Source organism: Manihot esculenta, chromosome 18 (genome assembly GCF_001659605.2).
Source record: "Manihot esculenta cultivar AM560-2 chromosome 18, M.esculenta_v8, whole genome shotgun sequence".
In the NCBI taxonomy this organism is placed as follows: Eukaryota; Viridiplantae; Streptophyta; class Magnoliopsida; order Malpighiales; family Euphorbiaceae; genus Manihot; species Manihot esculenta.
Genome location: NC_035178.2, coordinates 3,672,278 through 3,693,450, shown reverse-complemented (window position 1 = coordinate 3,693,450; position 21,173 = coordinate 3,672,278). Strand labels below are relative to the sequence as shown.

The following is a 21,173-nucleotide window of genomic DNA, read 5'->3' as shown; positions in this document are numbered from 1 at the left end:
GGTCCCATGTAGATGAAGTTGTGATGCACATCATAAAACAGATATATCGCTATTTGCATTTCATCTTCATTTCATTTTGAAAGAAAACATTGAACAATGGTTGAGAAAGAAGGGGTTAATGATCTAAATTATTTACCAATTAAGGATAAAATAAAATTTAATTGTTTAAAAAGTAAGGTAACTTTTTTCCCCATCTTATTTATGTAATTATCTCATTAAAATTAAATTAAATAAATTTTTTACTTATTTAAAAATAATTAATTCAAATTATTTAATATTTTATTAATATGTTTATTTGAAAATTTTAATTTTGCTATTGTACTAATTTTGCATTATTTTTTCACATTCATTACTTTATATTGTGTATTAGTATATTGACTTATGCTAATGCTAATATTTTATTTTTAGTGTAAAATGTCATATATTTGGTAAGGAAATGTTATATTAAAATTAGATTACAAAGTTTAGCATTATTAATCAATAATATTAAAACTTTCAAACCTAACTTTATTATTTGCGACAGATAAAAATAAATTTTTTGGCATATCTGGATTACCTGTAATGCAATTGTTTTATTTCATTTTTATTAATACAAAATAAACTATTTTTATTTTTTATTGGCAAGCGGTGAACAGAGAACATAGAGGCGACTCTGCGGACGGTAATGGCTTGATTTTACGCTTGGGCTTGGTTATTGGGTTGGATATGTAGTCTTAAATTTGAGCATGTATTCTGAACTGTTTCCAGTGAAATGAAATGGGTTTTTCTCTTAAAAAAAAATCAATGACTTCTCATTATTTGGCAGTTTTGGAACTCAATCGATCACGTGTCCGTCTGCCTGAGACTCTCAACCATGAAGCAACCCGAAAAGCAGCCACCACACATTAGTACGTGTCCTTACCTCCTGTTACAACCGAAATGAAGCGAATGATACTTATTACTGTATTATTTTGGTCTCAAAAGAGTACAGAATCGAGACTTGTGTTCAACAGCATCTGAAACTCCAACAACATGGACACACAAGTATTTAACTTGGTTCATTTTCTAAATTTGCTTTGTATTCGTTCGCTGGTTTGATTTTATCTTATTGCGCAGGGAACTGAAAGGGTAAACGGAGGAGCAATAGAAACAAAGGTGGAGACAGCAGATTTCCGATCACCAGCAGGGCATGAAGAACCCACGAAGGAGCATGTTGGGGTGGTTCATCTGACTCGCAAGAACAAAGAGTCTGGTACCGGAGATGGAATCATGGCTAGAACAGCTGCTGCTGTGACAAATACCATCAAGTCTGCTAAGGATGCCATCGTGGGCCGGGGCAAGAGTAACACCTCCAACTAAATCTAGGGTAGCCGATAGTATATTTTCTTTATACGTATGTGAAATATTGACAGAGCAATAATCAAAAAATAAATTTATGTGCTTCTGTTTAAGTTCCCATCTGAAGATCGATCAGCTGAAAATTATAATCTTCTTATGGTTGCAACATTTGCCCAAATTTAAGACAATTTCCGAGTGAGGTATTTTAGACTAATATAAGGGAGGTATTTCAAGTATGTGGAGCTTTGTCTCTCTGAGTTTGACCAAATATTAATAACCAAAGCAAGATATGAATATCTTCGATTGGATCAAGTGTGATACAGGACAAACTTATTTCAAAAAGCTTCTTTTCTGGTTACTGCTAATTTTATTTGTGGTTTCGCTAAATGAGCACAGAAGAGTGCTTTACCCCCACAAACACACGCCAAAACAAAAGCAAAAGCAAAAAGCAAAAAGCAAAAAGCAAACTTAAACTTAGTCCCAGATGCCAACCTCCATGAACCCATCTTCAGTAGCACATCCCCTGAACATCCCATTAGTGTTAAACCTACAAGCCACCTCTCCATTTCTAGACACCGCTATTAACCCTGCCTTCCCTCCATCAAGCCTCTCATTTATCACAAAATTCACTGCCTCTTGCAACCCCAACCCTTTGTACTCCATCACAGCCGCTACATCTCGGGCTAGAGTCGCACGGATGATGGCTTCACCCTCCCCTGTGCATGAAACCCCGCAGAGATCACACGCGTAGGTCCCAGACCCAATCAGGGGCGAGTCACCTATGCGACCGGTCATTTTGTTCATTAGCCCACCTGTTGAGGTCGCAGCAGCACAACGGCCCTCCATGTCCACGGCCACACAACCAACAGTCTCCGGTGCGTACACGCTGATTGGAAGACCGTTCATTTGCAAGGGACTCTCCATGGCCGCAGCAGCGCCGGCGCTGCATGTCTTCAGAGGAATCCTGTAATCAAACTAGATTCGGGCAAGAGGACGAATTAATTATTGGGGTCCACCATTTTTTGGTTTTAATATGCATATAAATACTCCAAGTGGCAGATTGGACATACCAGGATGGAATTGGCCTCCTTTGCCAATTTCAGCATCCCCACGTTATCCTCGGTGATGAAGTAATCATTTTGCTCCAATTCCACGCCCTGTTCTCAGTTGCATATTATATACGAATTAGACCATATTTAATATTTTATTACTATTAAGTATATGACCAGTTGGACGCGTTTGAACGTAATCATTTGCACGTGTAATAATCTGATTCGTCACTAATTCTCTTTTGACATGGCAAAACAAGGTCCAGAGAATGAAATCTCTCCCTTCATTGAATTAAAAACTGTTTCGTTGTTTTTCTTTTTGACACGTTAGATAACTTAAACCAGAGAAGTAGAAATTGGAGAAGACATGTAAACCTGTTTTCTGGCGAATTCCTCTGCACCAGAGAAGGCGAGATACGAATGGGGAGATTTCTCCATCACAAGTCTGGCAAGGGAAATTGGGTTTTTAACAGTGGTTAAGCCAGATACGGCACCGCATCTTCTATTGGGTCCATCCATAATGCTGGCTTCCATCTCCACCGTTCCTTTTTCAGTTAGGGCAGATCCTCGCCCAGAATTAAACAGAGGATCGCTTTCCAGTTCTCTGACCTTTAACAACGAACAACAGAAGGAAAATTTATTAGACGCATAAACGGTATCTTTATCACAAACCAAACCAACACAAAAGTTTATTTATTCAACGAGTAGATCGAAAAAGCCTCATTACAAGACCGATCGAGATAGAAGACGTTTCAGGCTAAACAGGGACATCAGATGGACCCCAAAACAAAGCACATAAGAGGTACCGATCATGAAATTTTCATTCATGCCCGTTTCTTTATCGTAAAATCATAAGAAAATAAACGAAAACCTTGTAAGGTGGTAAAGGTAAAAGATATCTCTTTTATATATGGAATAAGTTGATAATTAAAATGGTTCGGGATAACGGATTCGCAATGAAAGAAATGCCTGAAGAAAGAATGAAAATAGGGGAGAAGCGTACAACGAGTTCAACGACATCAATGGCAGGAAGATTAGAGCGAAGAGCGGAGATGCCTAGATTGAGGCAGCGAGTGAGGAGTTGTTTAGCCTCCTCCTGACGCTGCTGTGGGAGATTTGGGTCCACACCAGCGCCACCATGCACCGCTATCGCCCACCTCCCCATTTATCCCTTTGGCTCTCTCCTTCTCTGGATTGCTTTCGAAAGTGTATGCGTTGAGGCCTCTATGCCCGCAGAGGATTTGGTTGCCACTTTATATAGGCAGTTTGCGGACTCCACATGTCTTTGAGTTGGATTTTATAATTTCAGTTTCAGGATTATTATTTTAGGAAAAAAAAAATGGACAACAAATTCGGTTTTGGGTCTGGGTTCTGGACAATTTTAAAATAGATTAAAAAGTTCTACACAATTTATTAAAAAAATGTAAATAAAATATATTTAAAAATAAAAAATAATTATTTGACATTGATTTTTTAAATAATTGTATTTACTTGCAGATTAATTTTTTATTAGCTTGGCGGACACAGCAGGGGTATGGTATCCTATAATTTTCCCTGCGTTACATGAACTTGCTCTCTAATTTCAGAATGAAATTGAAAGACAGGAAGTTACGGTCTTACCCTTACTGTTGGGTTTCAAACAAAATGAAATAATATTTGGGAGGTAACCACGATGAACAGGACATGACGATGCAGGCATATCAAGTTTCAATTCCGCCGGTTACACATTCAGAATAAAAATCAAAGTATATATAAATATATAAAAAAAAAAGCAGTGTTCCACTTGTTAGCGGACGCAACAATTTAACTTGGATAATCTAAATTTAATATATGATTTATGAAAATAATATATATTAAAAGAACCTCTTACAAAAAGTTAATAATCTGTTATAATATAATTATAATAAACAACTTCTATGTTTTATTTTCTCGTTATCTTAAAAGATTTTTTTTTTCATTTTATTGAAAATCTATTTAAGATATTTAATTTAAAATATCGTTTTTATTATTTAGATGTAAGAAAAATAAACTTTAAATTTAAGAAACGACTTTCCTATCTCATGATTATATTGTTTAAATTAGAAAAAAAGTTTTAGTTGTAGAAAAATATGGATTTCATGGATAATGTAAAGTTATTTAAATATAGAAAAAAATAAATTTTAAATTAGAAAAATATAATTTTAAATGAGTTATGGGTTCCACTATTTAAATTTAGAAAAAGAAAATTTAATATTGAACAAATATGGTTTTTAGTATGATGGCTTAAACTATTTAAATTTATAAAACAAAAACTATTTAAATTATTATGCCATCCTAATGTTATTATGATTTTTTTTGGTACCCAAAAAAATATCTTGAAAATATTAATATTATAAAAAGTTATTTTTACTAAGTAAAAAAAATTACATGCAAATTGAAATAATTATTTATTTTTAAAATAGAAAGCCAATTTAATACTTCCAAACCAAAACAAAGCAGCTATTGAATCCAGCGTGAGGCCAATATTTCTCAAGCCCTCGCCCTCCCTAGTTGTTTCTATTTTAATTTTTTTTCGAAGCCCTGGCTGGTTCAACCTTCAAGAATGAAGAATCCGCCGCTCTCCCATGTGTATAAAAAAATGGGACGCCCCTTCATCCTGATAATATTGTTTTATGAGTTCCCATTTTCTATCCCTTGAAAGCTGCAACAGGAAATCAAAAAAATAAGTATATAAAAATAGAATACAATTAGTTGTTTAGTAAGACTGTGTTTGGTAATTTGGTTTAAATGAGCAATTGACAAAGAGATACATGAAGAATCTGAGAACTGCTGCTTGAAAATGAAGTTTTTAGAAGACTGAGGAATCTAATGGGATCCAGCAGGAAAGCAGAGGCGTGGTGGGTTTGAAAATATGAAGGTAGGCGGCATGGGGTGGGTCCCAAAGCAATTGGAAGTGATAACTGATAAGGATTGGTGATTGGTTAGGATGATGAGCAAGCGATGCGCTAGCCACTGGATTTGCATAAAATTATTCAAACTTGCAAAATAATCAATAAACATGGACACACAGCTATTCTTTTACGTTCAGTGCCGCCCCAAGACGAAACAGGAAACTTTCTTTTTTTTGTTTTTTTAAACGTGTGGATTGTGTACATTGCATCCTTTCCCATCAGATACTGATTGTTGTCTGGTTGGATCCAATATTTTTACCGGTTATATTTTTACCACAATAATGCAGGGGAAAGATTAGATGCTAAGTTATTGTCAATGTCAATAACCTATCCAATTCCAAAACAAACTCATTGAAAGAGTTATCAATTGGAAAGAAAATTTGCAAGAACGTATTTGCGTGCAATCATCGAAGAGTAAATTATTAACGATTTAATTTATATATTTTTATTTTAATAAAATAAAATTCTTTTATATATGTATATTTAGAAATAATATTTTGTTTAAGTTACGTAATTTTTTAATTTAATTATTTTTTTTAAAGTTGGTAAATATATATTTTAGTTTTAATGTAATTTAAAAAATAAATAATATTTATTTTGAGAGTTTTATCAATAATAAAATCATGTAAAGTGACCTTCATGTTGATAAAATTACAATATAACATCAAGTTATTTAATTTTTTAAAATTTAAAAATGAAAAAATAATTTACATGACCTTTTTTTTTATTAAGGCAAGAAAGATTGCATTTCTATAAATCCCATTAGATTAAGAATATAAGTTCAAACAAAATACAAAAAAAAAAAAAAAAAAAACCAACACCTATCCACAAGGTAGCAAAAAAATCCATGCAAATTAGAAAAATTTGGAAGACCTGATGTATCTCCAACCACCGCCGAACGCCGCCAACGATAAGACCACAGTAACAATCAAATCAACATAACGAAACCAGTAAAACCTTTGCATGTCCCAAGAAAATTATACACTATTGTAGAGTGTTCGGACATGATTATTATGATTGACAGTACATCAAATTCAAGTTTATGGCACAACATGTTTGGACATATGAGCGAGAAGGGGATGAAAATGTCAACTTCGAAAGGGTGTTTGCAATGGTTGAAATATGTTGATATGGGTTTACGTGAGAGTTGTATTATAGGAAAGCAGAAATGTGTCAATTTCACAAAGGCTATCAGAGAACCAAAGGCAGAACGGTTAGGACTAGTACATACAGACGTGTGAGGGTGATCCCGAGTTTCCTCTCTTATTGATTCGAGATACTATATTACCTTCATTGATGACTTTAGTAGGAGGGTATGAGTTTACTTTCTGAAATACAAATCAAATGTGTTTGCCACTTCTAAGAGATGGAAGGCTAAAGTTGAAAATCAAACTGGGTTGAAGATCAAATGCCTAAGGTCTGATAATGGAGGAGAGTATGATTCTACAGAATTTGAGAAGTTTTGTGTTGATGAGGGAGTCATTTGCACCAGGACAATTCCTGGCAAGGAAAGACAGAATGTGATTGCTGAAAGGATGAACAGAATGTTGAATGAGCGAGCAAGAAGCATGAGGCTACATGTTGGGCTACCAAAAATGTTTTGGGCCCATGCAGTGAGCACAACAGCATATTTGATAGATAGAGGACCTTCAGTTCCTTTGGATTTCAAGATTCCAAAAGAAGTTTGGTTGGATAAGGAGGTCAAGTTTACTCACGTGCGGACTTTTGGGTGTGTTGCCTATGTTCACATTGATCCATAAAAGAGAGATAAGCTTAATGTGAAGGTTTTGAAGTGTTATTTCATTGGGTATGGTTTGGATCGGTTTGGGTACAGATTTTTGGATGATAAGAACAAAAAGATCTTGAGACATTATAATGTGACATTTGATGAGAATATCCTGTATAAGGACAAGTCTGGGGTGCAATCTGAAGATACTTAAAAAATGGGAGTTGAGGTTTGCAAAGACTTTGAAGTGTTATTTTATTGGATATGGTTTGCATCGATTTTGGGTACAGATTTTTGGATGACAGGAACAAAAAGATCTTGAGACATTGTAATGTAACATTTGATGAGAATGTCCTGTATAAGGATAAGTTTGGCGGTGCAATCTGAAATATAGAAGAAATGGGAGCTGAGGTTGAGTTGCAAAAAATTTCACCTAGTAATATTGCAGTAAGATCACAGGAAAATCCATAGAATATTGTTGCAGAACCAGAATAGCAGCCAGTCACACCTGCACCAGTATTGAGAAGATCTACCAGGGCTACCAAGTCACCAGAAATGTATTCACCTTCCTTATATTATTTGTTATTGACTGATTGAGAGAACTAGAATCCTTTGATGATGTTTTACAGGTGAAAGAATCAATCAAGTGGGAGCAAACTATGGGTGATGAGATATGGTCACTTGAGAAGAATGACACTTGGGGATTAACTGAGTTGCCTGCATGGAAGAAAGCTTTGTTGAATAAGTGGGTTTATAGGATCAAGAATGAAACTGTAGTAAAATTAGGTTTAAGGCTCTATTGGTGGTTAAGGGGTATTTACAAAGAAAATGTATTGATTACATTGAAATATTCTCTCTTGCTGTGAAGCTAACCATAATCAGAATTTTACTGAGTATTACTGTAGCAGAAAACTTGCACCTTGAGGAGATGGATGTAAAAATAACATTTTTACATGAGGATATGGAGGAAGAGATCTACATGCAGCAACCATAGGGATATGAGGTTCCTGGTAAGGAACACATGGTGTGCAAGCTCAAGAGGAGTTTGCATGGGTTGAAGCAGGATCCAAGACAGTGGTATAAGAAGTTTGACTATTTCATATGCATAAATGATTTTCACAATAGTGAAAAGGATCAGTGTTGTTATATTAAGAAGTCTACTCACTTCTTTGTTATTTTACTCCTGTATATGGATAATATGTTAATTGCAGAGTCAAGTATGGACGAGATCAATAATCTTAAGGGGAGATTGTCCTTAGAGTTTGAGATGAAAGATTTGAGTGCAGCAAAGTAGATTCTAGGGATGAAGATTTTCCGGGATAGGTTTGCAGGAATTCTAAATTTGTCCGAGAGCAATACGTTAAGAAGGTGTTGTCCAGGTTCAGAGTTGATGATGCTAAGCCCAGGAGCACGCCTTTGGCTAACCATATCAAATTATCAAATGAGCAATCACCCAAGATAGCTATGAAGCGTGATCACATGGCAAAAGTACCTTATACTTTTGCAATTGGGAGTTTGATGTATGCTATGGTCTGTACTAGACCTGATGTAGCATATGCAGTAGAAGCTGTAAGCAGATATATGTCAGATCAAGGGAAAGAGCATTGGAAAGCTGTGAAGTGGCTTCTGAGATACTTGAAAGGAACAGCTAGTACATTACTTTGTTATGGGAATGACAATATAGTATTTGAAAGTTTTGTTGATGCTGATCTTAATGGAGGTGTGAATACAAGCAAAAGCACATCTAGGTATGTCTATACTATAGATGGAACAACAATGAGCTAGATATCTAAATTTTAGAAGTGTGTCTTTATGTCATCTACAGAGACTGATGTGTTGCAATTGCTAAAACTGATATGGAGATAATATGGTTGACTGATTACTTGGAATAATTGGGCAAGAAGCAGCTTGACAAGGTTCTTTTCATTGATAGTCAGAGTGCTATACAGTTGGTGAATAACTCAGTGTATCACTTCAGAATAAAACACATCTGATGTAGGTACCACTTCACTCGCAGTCTGGTGAAAGAAGGTGAGATGTGTTTGAAGAAAATTGAAAGTATTAAGAATTCAACAAACATATTGACTAAAGGTGTTGAGGGTTGTGCAAGGTCTCAGTTGGTCTTCTACAGTAGTATGGAAGATGTTTGTGGCTATATGAAGAATGAAAATAGTTGAGTTGACTGGATTAGTCTCAAAGTGGGAGAATTGTTAAGATATAGAGCCTAATAATATATTATGGACCGTACATCATACTCCACGGTCGCAGATCCAATTCCGTGCTGAGTTGGCTGGGATGTGAAGGTGAAAGCCTCCGAGATGAATTTTTTTAAGTGTTATTTTATTTTTTTTATATTTTTTTAAATATATAAATATGTAATATTCTCCTACTATATTTTATTAAAAACTCATAAAAAAATACGAAAACTTTAATTGCAGTAGACATAGTCAAATTAGTGAATTTGGTTGAATTTGTATGTTAAGTTTTTTTTCATACCTGTTTTTGAATTATGTAATTATTTGATTCTTATTAAATATTACCTCACTTTTGGAGGTGAGTGATATTTTGAGTTCATCTGTAAAAAAATATATATATATTTAATTAATATAATATAAAGAAACTCATTATTTAATTTTTATTTTAAAATTAATTTATTATTTTAAAAAATATATTAAAATATTTTTAATATTTAAAAAATTTAATAATTAATAATTTTGATAATTTTAATGATACAATAAAATTAGATGGTTGATCCTCTATTTTTATAAAATTATTTATTATTTAATTTTTTAGTATTAAAGATATTATAAAATTTTTACACTATATTTAATAATTAAAATTAAAAAGAATAACTAATTAATATAATTTTTAAAAACTTATAAATATTATAATAATTTTTTAAATTTAAAAATTAATTAATAAATTTTTTTTATATTACATTAACTACTAAATAATTTTTTTTTTTTTAAAAATGAGGCTTTAGAAGAAAAGGATGGTAGGGGGGAGAGAAAGGGAGTTAAGATGATGATAACGGAGACAGCATTTCCAAACAATCCGATTAGCTTCTGGGGAAGTGAGGAAAGGAAAAGGAACTGTAGCAATCAATCTCTCTCCCCACAAATCGGGTGGAATCTTTGAAGATACTCTTCATCTCTCTCTCTCTATTAATGGCAACACATTTTTTGTCTTATTTCCAAAAGATTCGCGTCACGTGCCACTTCCACGAGGTATCTCCACCTCTCCCGCTTTGTTGTTTTCTTGCGTCCACTATCAAGCAACATGCATTTGTAATTTTTTTTATTTTTTATTTATTTCATAGTTCAAAATTACACAGCTCACCTCTTCGCATTCCATTAATTACTTCGAGCACTTGCTTGCAACGTCAATTTTTCTTTTGCGTTATAAAAAATTTTTAAAATTTACACATTTTAAATGAAAATTGAAATGTAAAATTTGAAATTTCTAAAATTTATTTATATATATTTTCTTATAATGTAAATTTTTTTTATGTTATAAATTTTTTTTAAAATTTACGCATTTTAAAATTAAATAAAAGTATTTATAAATTTTAAATTTTCTATTAATTTTTTATAAATTTTATTATCAATTAAATTTTAAATAGCTTAATACACTTGAAAATTTATTGTTTGTAATGTCAAAATATTTTAATCTGCGTGAGTTGGATTAGTGAGATTTATAATTTATTAAAGTGAATTTATAAACGTGCACTTATGATCAGTCTTTATGCATCTACTTTTCTACCCACTTCTGGAAGAATTTGGAAACCCTCTCTCTCTCTGCATTTTTATTTATAATTTTCTGTTTTACTAATTTTTCTTTGAGCTATGAAAACTATAATTTAAAGTAGAATAAGGAATTTTTTTTAAAATATTCATTAATAATGTTTAAATCAACATCACATTTATTTAACCCAATAATGATATTTTTTTAAAACAAATTAATAAAATTTTATAAATTTGTAAAGCAGCTAATGAAAAATAGTTTAAAAGAGGAGAAAAACTTGAATAAGGATCAATTAATATTTTTTATATAACACTTATGAATAAAGGCTTTTCAAGGTCCTATCACCATGTGGTCCAACTCCAAGGTCATAGCAGAGTCTTAACAGCGTAATATGATGATGACCACTGGGCTTATACAATACAAGTAAACCACTACCTCTTGGATTAAATTTATGTTGATTTGAAGGATTGATTATGGTGTTAAAAGATTTTAATTGAATATCTTATAGTCATAATTGAATTAGATAAGTTCTGGAGTAATAAATCTAATTTATTGGCTTTTTTCTTTTCTTTTTTTTTCAAAAAAAAAAACATAAAAAAGAAAATTGCTTTTTTTCTTTTAAGTTATAACAATATATAATAATATATACTAATATTACCTGATCGAATGTAAATTTAATTTATGTATGAGCAACTATTTCTAATCCTGTTGAGATTGATAGGAAAGTTGTTTCGATTTTCTTATTCGTTAATAATATAAGCTTTATTTAGAAAAATAAAATATTATGATTAAATGTGTATATACATATATAAAATATATAAATATATGTATAATAAGTTAGTGTATTATCAAAAAGAAATTAATAAGATAGTAATTATAGGTATTATTTTATTTATGTTGAGTGGATTGAGATTAAAGAACAAAATGTTTTTGGTGTGGAATTTGAGTTATTTCGGAGAATTTCACTCAAGGGTGATTGAGGAATATAAAAATGTTGCTAGAAAAAGGAATGGATCCCATTGGTGGTTGCATTGAGGAAATCTAATGGATTCCAGCAGCAAAACCAAAGCAAGAAAAGGTTGGGGGCCCGGGGCTTAGTGCGTTTGAAGAGTATGACACTGCTTGCCGATCAAGTGGCGGCTTAGAGTGGGTCCCAACAGGACTATAACCGATAATTAATAAATATTCATTCCATCTCAAAAAAATAAATATTTTTATTTAATACTCATCGATTTATAATTTTTATATTTTTTAAATTATCTCATAATTATTATTTATTTTTATTATAATAACATATAAATTAATTATTATAATTATATTTATTTTATATTTAAAAACTCTTAATATTTAATAAAATTTAATATATTTAAAACATATATACTTAAAAATTAATAAATAAATTATATATCTGATAAAGTAAGGTAAATAAAATTATACGATAGAAAAAATATATTAAAAATTTTTATTTTATCTTAAAAATATTATTTATTTTTTAGTTCTATTGTATATTTAACACACAAATTAATTATTATAATTTTATATAAATTTAGTTTATTTTTAATATAATATTTTATTAATTATTTATTATTATAAATAAGTATTCTCATTTTTAATATTTAATAAAATTTAATATTATCATTTTATATTAAAAATAAATATAATTAAAAAGTAATTAAAAAAATTATCTTTAATTAAAATAACTATAAGTTATTAATATATATAAAAATAAAATAGATAAAATTATGAAGCAGATAAAATAATTAATATATAAAAAATTATTATTTAATTTTTATAATATAAAAAAATTATTAATTAATTCATCAATTTTTAAAAAATATATTAAAATATTTTTAATATTTTAAAAATATACTAATTAGTTTATTTATTAATTTTTTCTGTTAAATATTATAAAAAAATTTAAAATCTATTTAATATAAAGAAATTAATTAGTAAATTTTTTTATAAAATTAAGAGATTAATTAATAAATTATAAAAATTAAATAATAAAATATTTAATAGATAAAATTAAAAGAAAAATTAATTAATAGTTTTTAAAATATTTTTTAAAATTAAAAAATAATTTTTTTCTATAATATAGAAATTAAATAATAAATTATAATTAATTTAATAATTTTTTTGTAAAGAAATGAATTAAATGAAGTTACTTTTATCTGTGTTGAAACAAAATATAAATACTAAATTATCAATTTTTGAAAATTATATATATAATTTAGGTCGTCAAGAAGAGAAGGAAAGTAAGGGGAAAAGGAAGTGGAGTTGAAATGGATGATGATGCAGCTAACGTCTTCAAACAATCCAATCATATTCTGGGAAAGTGAGAAAAGGAAGGGTATCTATCACACATCCCCCTCCCCACAAATTGGGTGGAATCTTTGAAGATACTCTCTCTTTCTGTTTATTTCTCTCTCTCTCTATATATTTTTTATTTCTCTCCATATATAACGACACTTTTGTCTGGAGCATCTCAGGATTCGCATCACGCGCCGTTATCACTACGTATCTCCCGCTTGTTTCTTGTCTTCTTGCATCCAATATTAAGCAAAATGCATTAGTAGATTATATTTTATTATTTATTTCAATTTTAAAATACACCTACTAACATTTAAACACGAAATATATTTTATTAAATTTAAGAGATTTTAATTTTAATTTTTTTAATTTTATTTAAAAAAAATTACATCTACTAATAATAAATTACCTCTATAGTTATCGATTAAAATTACAAATTAGTTGCTTAACATATCAAATACCATTAAAAAATTTGATGTGTTAGGGTATTTGTTTTAAACTTATATATAATTTAATTATAATTAATTATGACAATATAAAATTACAGCTGAGCATTATCAAATCGACTAATATTAATAATATATTATTTTTAATAATATAAAAAAATATTTTAATTAAATTTTATAATATTAAAAATATTATATAAAAAATTTAATTGATTAAATTGAATTGAATTAAATTGATTTGATTTAAATCAATTTATATTAAAACTCAATTTAATTTAATTTTTATAAATATTAAAATATTATTTTTGAATTTATTAGATTCATATTTCATTTTAACTTTAAATCAAATTAACCGATTATTCTCCCAAAATGAAATAACAATGATTTATATACATATATTATATGATGCAAACGTCATATGAACCCACAAGTTGCCTATTGTATAAGAAGCTTAGTTTAAAAAAAATGTAATAGCACTATGTATTCAATTAAATTGATAAACAAGTGTTTTTCTCTTTTCCATATTATTTAAACCATTATTATTGAAATAAGTAATTATAAAATTACAAAATGATGTTTTAATTTTTAAATAAAACTATAAACTAACACATGGTTTTGGTTTATACAAATTAACCCATTACTTTTTGTGTATAATTTATGAAGGATTAATTATGGTGGTGAGATTTCAAAGGCCCACTTCCATTTGGTTTGATATCACATCCCACAACAAGCCTAACGATAATTCAAATTATTTGGATATTTTAATTTGAGAATTATAAATTCAATACTACATGGTTATCATTATAATAAAGCCTTTTATTGTGGCCAATAATGAATGAATATTAATATTTATAAGTAAAATCAACTTTTCTCTTAATTTCGAGGAAATGATAACCCCATCAAATCGGTCACTGTCTGCGGCCTCTTTTTCTTTTGCTTTTTTTTTTTTTTAATTAAAACGAAGCTTCAAGAATACTTATTTAATTTTTTTCAATTAAAAATTAAGAATGGAGGAATAAAATTTAAATTTTTTTAAATTTATTTAAATATATTTATTATTAATGTAAGCATGTGAGTACAAAATATTTATTTAATTAGCAACTATACGTGCCGAATTTTTTATTAATTTTAAATTAAAAACAATTTATAATACAACGAACATGGGCATGATATTGGGGCCATGGCTGCCTGGTTGCCATTGCGAAGCTCTTCAGTGGCACCAAGGGCCAAGGGCCAAGATGTGGAGATGCATGCCTGACATACATGGTTTACAATGATTTTTAAATATGATGTTAAAATTTTTAAATCGAAAAAAAATTTTAAATTTGAATTCTTCATCCGTTTTTTATCAATAGAATTTAAATGTTAAAACAAAATAAATTCATATTATTCACATTTTATTCCAAAAAATTTGGGTATGTGATGGTATAATATATTTTTTTATATTTTATTGGTTTCATTTAGGATAAATCACATGTTAGAAAAACTTTTACACTATCACACTATTTTGTGTATCTCTCTCCATATATATATAAAATTTCTTTTTGGAGAAATTATTTTTAAATTATTATTTTTTATTTTCTACTATTTGCAAATTTAGTCAGAATATGATTTGATTAAAGATATTTTTAGAGCTCATAAACTAGCTTCATCAGTTTATAAATTTAAATAAAGTGGTAGGAGATTTTTTTTTCCTTTTCAATTTTAAGCTTTTAACTCTTAAATTTTGAGCCATTTGTAAATAAAATATTAAAATAATTTTAATATTTTTAAAATTGTATTCTACTGATATAAATTCAAATTTTTAAAATTTTAATTACTATTTTATATTGATCACTAATAACTAATAACTAATAACTTTCAGCCACTTGGGACTATTTGCTTCACGCCTGTGAATTGGAAGAAGGCGCAATTGGGTTAAACATTTGGTCTTATTTGGAACCCAGAGATGGGCGTTGTGCTCTTGAACTGATGTGCTTGGAACTGATCTAAATGGGTTAGTGATTCTAGTGCTAAAATGCAAGCCCATCCCAGCCTATACTAACAATTAGCCAGGGGGCAGGCGGGTTCTAATCTTCTGGGTGTGGTTAGGAACTTGTTAGCCCAGCCATTTAATGGCTCAAGGTGGGATCCATAGAAGCTCTCTTATCCAAGTCTATCTTCCACACTCCCACGTATATGGTTGAAATCTAACTAGAGTAAAAACCTTATCATCTGAGTAAGGCCTAAAGTCCAAAAAGAAGAGAAACAAAATCTCTGAAAATTTGATAGGGTTGGACGTCCTAGGCTGAAAAAACAAATAGACCCAGATATCTACAGATGAGATGGGAGGGGTTAGTTGCCGCCAATTTTAAATGGTTTGCGGCCAATCCCTGCCTGGGAACACAAAAATTCTAGCATTGTCCCTTTCTCACTGTCCGTTAATAGGGACACTTGAGGTCTAAAATTAGAAAATCATTTGAACTGCATAACATTAGCTGTTAGTGTCCCCACTCTGCTCTGGACCACTCTGCTCCTCCCCTTCGGCCATTGCACTGCAGTTGTTTCTGCAATTAACTGCCCTCTTTTGGCTTTTCTCTTGCTCGTTTCCTGCTTCTGTTTCTTCTCTCATTAATTCAACCTCTCTCTTTTATTTTTCTTTTCTTTACCTTTATGTAATGTGTTTGAAGATATTCCCTTCTCATTTTTATTAAAATTTACACCTATAACTTTAGGACCATGGCTTCAAATGATGTCCTCAATTGGACCACGTGAATCTGGGTTTTGCTAGAAATAATAATAGACCCCATAGAAACGCATAGCTCATCTCTCATCATTGACATGAACCAAATGGGATGAAAGAAAAAGAAAAAAAAAGCAAACTTAAATGCGAACCTGTCTTCACACTGCAGGGGGCTCAATACTATTTTTGGCATTATCTTAGAGATATTGACACCCAGCCCAGCCCAACACACAGCCCATTGGATACTCATCCTGTGATGCCGAAAAGAAAAAAAAAAAATCGTCCTCTCTGTCAAAATATATAAAATTTTATTTATTATTTCATTGTTGTATCTTTCATCGTTTGTTAAGATGATTCGGGTTTGTAATTTAAGGTTGAATCAATTTTCAAATAGGCACTGTCGATATTTTATTAACCCTATACAAAACAGGTAATTAGTATGGCACTGTCGATATTATAATTCCGTTGGAAATTACTGAAAGTGCAGTTGTTAATGGGCCGTCAATTTGTAACTGAGGATGCTATATTATCAAATATAAATTAATATACATAATCAATTTTGCAAGGACTACGACTTATGAATTTAGCAATCATCTACCATTCCAGTCCTGAAAAAATGTTCATTGAAATTCAGGATGATGCAGATCGCATTCACATGCCTGGTCACGTGAGTGAATTTTCAATGTGATTTTATTTAGCTATTGGTCTTTGTTTAATGTTGACAGTCTCTCACTCTCACAGCTGAATAGGTCAAAAGGATGAAACTTTGCCTTTGAGGCGTTTAAAGATGGTACACTACTCACAAAAAGAAAAGAAAGAAAACTCATCCTCAAATTTTCTTTTCTTTTATTTTCTTTCCTTTTCTTCTCCTCCCTTTATCTGTTGAAATACGCTACAATTTTCCCAACTACTTGAACTTTGTAATAAATTATTTGGTTCTTTGTTTTCTTTTCCTTTTATGAAATAACTTGATCGGATTTTCAAATTAGATTAGTTAATTCAACAATTGAACTATAATTAATGGCAAATTGGACTGATTTGGTTTCTTTTTGAATCAAACCATGGCTGGATGAAGCAACTACCAAAAGCAAAGAAAAGATTTCGTCTCCCAATTTCAACATTCTTTCTTACTTTCATCCTTTTACCCTTTTGGTGGCTGTGTTTTTAGTGGATGTAATTCCACCTAAATCCCCTTTCTGATCTTCTCCCTATACCTGCTTAATCCATTATTCTACTTTCTTTTGGCCTTCACTTTTTTTTTTTGTTTTTTGCAGTTCTCATCGATTCATGTATGTATATAATTTAATTATCAAATGAAGAGCTATCCAAGATTTGGTCAATATGAGCAAAAATATGCTAAAAATTTATAAACATAAAAAATACCGACTCCGACATTCACGGTATATAATAAAAAGACTTGGAATGAATAATTAATTTACTTAATCATAGTATAGCTATTTGCTAGGTTAATGAAATTTAGTAACAAATCAATCTGAATCAAAGGGGGGGCTCAGTTAAATATTGAAGATGAAAGAATAAAGCCAGCTCATGATTCCCTTTAGTTTAAAGTAGTAGAAAGCACATGCAAACCTATCTTTTACTTTTCATAAAAATTCCATCGCTCTCTTCTTCTTCTTCTTCATATATACTTAGTTTATAAATATGTTGGAAATTTTTTTATGTATTTGTTGAGTATCTCAACATGTTGCTCAAGTACTTCACCTTCTGCGTTCAAACTTTAAGATTTTGTTATTTTTTAATATTTAAAATTTGATTAGTTATATATCAAATAAATTTGAATTCAAACATAATTAAACTTTAAGTTCATGTCTTTTTAGATCAGACCATATTTAAAAACCTTGTAATAGAATAATATATGAAAATGCAAATATGCCAAGTATAAAATATATCAAAATGGACGGCGTAGCCCAAGAAAGGTAGGTTTCTACTTACTACTATGGTCTTTTCCTCTCCCAACCATGTCGCCAAAATAATAAATCTCTCGTCCCCAAAAAATTAAAAAGAAAAGACCCGATATTTTTCAGTGGCCGACAACTCATTCCTCGCTTCACATGCAAACAAAAAATATGCTCGTGTTTTCATTTTCGTTTTCCCTCTTCTATGGTCTTGTTCTTGCTGATGGATCTGTCCTTCCATAACCCCATTAATTTTCTTCTCTTTTTTCTCATGAATCGGACTCTTGCAACCAAACACCAGACAAACACTTCTATAGATGCATACCCCCGTAGGTCTATGTGAATTATTTTAAAGAATAAGGTCATATATGATCTTTTATGTATAGCATAGAATATATAATATCATACAAAATATTTTCTTTTTTCTGCATACGAGAGAAGAGGGGCCTAGAGGAGTGAGTGGGGGAGGAGGATGAGAGCTAATATAACTGCAAGAGGACTCTCCTTCGCTTTGTTTTTTTTGAAATTTTTATGGTCTTTACTTCCGGATAAACTGCCAACTATCTCTGCGTCCAGTTCCCATTACTCAAAAGAGTGGTTCAGGTTCTGCGAATTTGAATATGGGAGTGGAGTGAAGCAGAGATGGAAGGCAATTTAACTTGCCACATGATGAGAAGGAACATAAAATTATTAACCGTACAAAGCTAGTCCATAAAAGGGAGGAAAAAGAGAGAAATTATGATTAGAATTAGCGAGGAATGCTCAGCGAATCTGCAGTTGCATGGTTTAAACTCTGCAGTGCCCTGCTCTTCTTGGACAGAGGCTCTGGTGAAGAAGACACTGATGGTGCCACTGCCCATGAATCGTTTGAACTATCTGAGCTAAACGACACATCCATTACGCCGTTTGGGCTGCCTGGAATGGAACTAAACTTGCGTTTGTTTGATTGGCTGCCAGGGTCTCTTGATGCAATTTCCATTATGAGCTGACTGCAATCATCCACCTTGTCCTGTTTGGACGTTGTCCGAATTCAAGATCCAGTATATAATGAGGTTTTCTTGTTCAAAATGCACAGATAAAGTGCAATTCAATTCAATGAATGGGAAGGGGAACTCACCTTGTCTATTCCAAGAATACCCAGTAACTGGCTTTCGTATTCAGCTCCAAGACAGGGCTCTACACCATTAATTACGTGCAGCATTGTAGCAGTAGCAATTACAGAAGGGAGATAAGGCATACAACTAGAATCTGCATGCATTAAAGAAACATAATGGTCAAACACCAAAACAAAATAGTAAGAATTCTAATTTTATCATTTGGAATGGAAAAAAAAATGCCTAATTTGTCAACCAGGGATGTAAAAGGTGCTGATTATCTTCTTGCCTGTGATGATAGACAGAACTATGCGTTCACATCTCCGGACAAATTCAGAACGAAGATAGTCCTTTAATCCAAGTCTTCTTGTCATGAAATCAAGAAATGATAATGGAGTTATAGGATTCATTCTCCATTGAAGAGTAGAGAGCACCAAAATCTCCATTCTCTGTATGGTTTTGGCCTCAAACACATACCTACTGTCCTCCACCTAGACAAATCAAAGAACCCAACATTCATGAACAAATCGGACGAGCATAATTAGTCATAAGAATCTAACAAAGAGCCAATTATTAAGGTCGATATTTAATAAATGGATATTTATGTACCTGAAGGTCCAATAAAAGAGGCACCTTGGTCTCTTCCACCTTGGCGGCAAGGGAAAGACAAGCCACGGCAGCGAGTTGGGTCATCCATGGCTTCTCTGACTGAAAGTGGAAGCTACACAGGAACCTATCTAGATAGTTAACGGCCAACACTGCAGTTAGAGCAGTGAAAGAGTATTGTGCATTGACGTTGAGCATCCAGTTGACGGCCTCACGGCGAGTCTCAGCTAGAGATGGGTTGTTTTCTAGTTTACTGTATAGTTGGTTTTGCTCTTGCTTGGAAAACAAAGAGGAAAGCTCCTCGTCTTCCCAGTACAAGTCTTGTTCTAAAAGGACCACAGAACAGTCTTGTTTCTTATTGTTACTACAGCAATAGCTATCCCTATCATTTTCTTCCTCTTGAAAATAGTCCTCTGAAATTTCTTCCTCCCAATTCTCCTCCGAGCAGTAGAGAACATCGTTAAGAAATGTCGAGGTTGGTTGATATTGTGGGTCTTGCAGTGCATTTGAGTGAAGATAATGTTTCGCCATCTTCTTCTAAGAAGAAGATCAGGTTCAGATCTTGTTGCATTACAGGCCAGAGAAGAAGATAAACAATAAAGAGAGACCTAAAAACTCAACCTGAGCCATCACTCTGTTGCTCGCTCCTTCTGTCTGAAAGAAAGAAAAGAGTAGGAAGAGAGGCAATGACCAGTAACTCAAGGAATGTGATGTGTTTTTATTTGTGGGATTGGAGGTGGTGGGTCTATTTTTTTTAGTTAAAGAAAAAAGAAAAAAAAAAAGAAAAGAAAGAAAAGAAGGGTCTATCGCTCGTCGCAGAGGGTGAATCATGGGCCATGCAGCTCAATAACTGAACACGTGACATTTGTACGAGGGATTTTCAGGACCCCACAATTGAATTTCAACGGGGGATCTCTGTTTCGCTTCTCAACATAATTACCTTGAACCGTTAAGATTGAGGAAATTAAAATATGTCGAGAAGGAAGGGAGAGTAATATAAGTACTCGCCTTGGCTTTTCTTGTGTGAGCGGACCATACGCCAGATATTCTTTTTTTTTTTTTTTTAATTTGTTTTATTTTCTTTGTAAATTATTTTGGCGGGGTACTCTAAAACTTTTTTCAGGGAGAGGCAGGCGCGACGCGGGTTAGATGGATGGATGGCTGCGTTGCACTTGCACAGCCCTCTGATGCACCTTCACCGTTAGATGCAATGTTAAATTATTTAGACAATATAAGTCAATCATACTTAATAAATTTCACATAATAATTTCAATCATTATAATAAATTTATTATATAAATAATAATTTCATCC

The 21,173-nt window shown here is 31.5% G+C and overlaps 2 protein-coding genes across 2 annotated transcripts; both read right to left on the bottom strand.

The window, feature by feature from the left end:
- Positions 1-1,587: 1,587 nt before the first annotated feature.
- LOC110607040 (probable isoaspartyl peptidase/L-asparaginase 2) lies at positions 1,588-3,611 on the bottom strand. The gene is made up of 4 exons (XM_021746086.2): positions 3,370-3,611; positions 2,742-2,975; positions 2,388-2,474; positions 1,588-2,292 (listed from the first exon to the last, which is right to left on the bottom strand). The coding sequence occupies exons 1-4, from the start codon at positions 3,529-3,531 to the stop codon at positions 1,792-1,794; spliced, it is 984 nt and encodes a 327-aa protein (XP_021601778.1). The 5' UTR covers positions 3,532-3,611; the 3' UTR covers positions 1,588-1,791.
- A 15,034-nt stretch (positions 3,612-18,645) lies between these two features.
- Positions 18,646-20,572, bottom strand: LOC110606035 (cyclin-D3-1). The gene is made up of 4 exons (XM_021744761.2): positions 19,864-20,572; positions 19,544-19,745; positions 19,278-19,408; positions 18,646-19,169 (listed from the first exon to the last, which is right to left on the bottom strand). Exons 1-4 carry the CDS (start codon positions 20,389-20,391, stop codon positions 18,909-18,911), a joined length of 1,122 nt encoding a protein of 373 aa, XP_021600453.1. The 5' UTR covers positions 20,392-20,572; the 3' UTR covers positions 18,646-18,908.
- Positions 20,573-21,173: the final 601 nt, after the last annotated feature.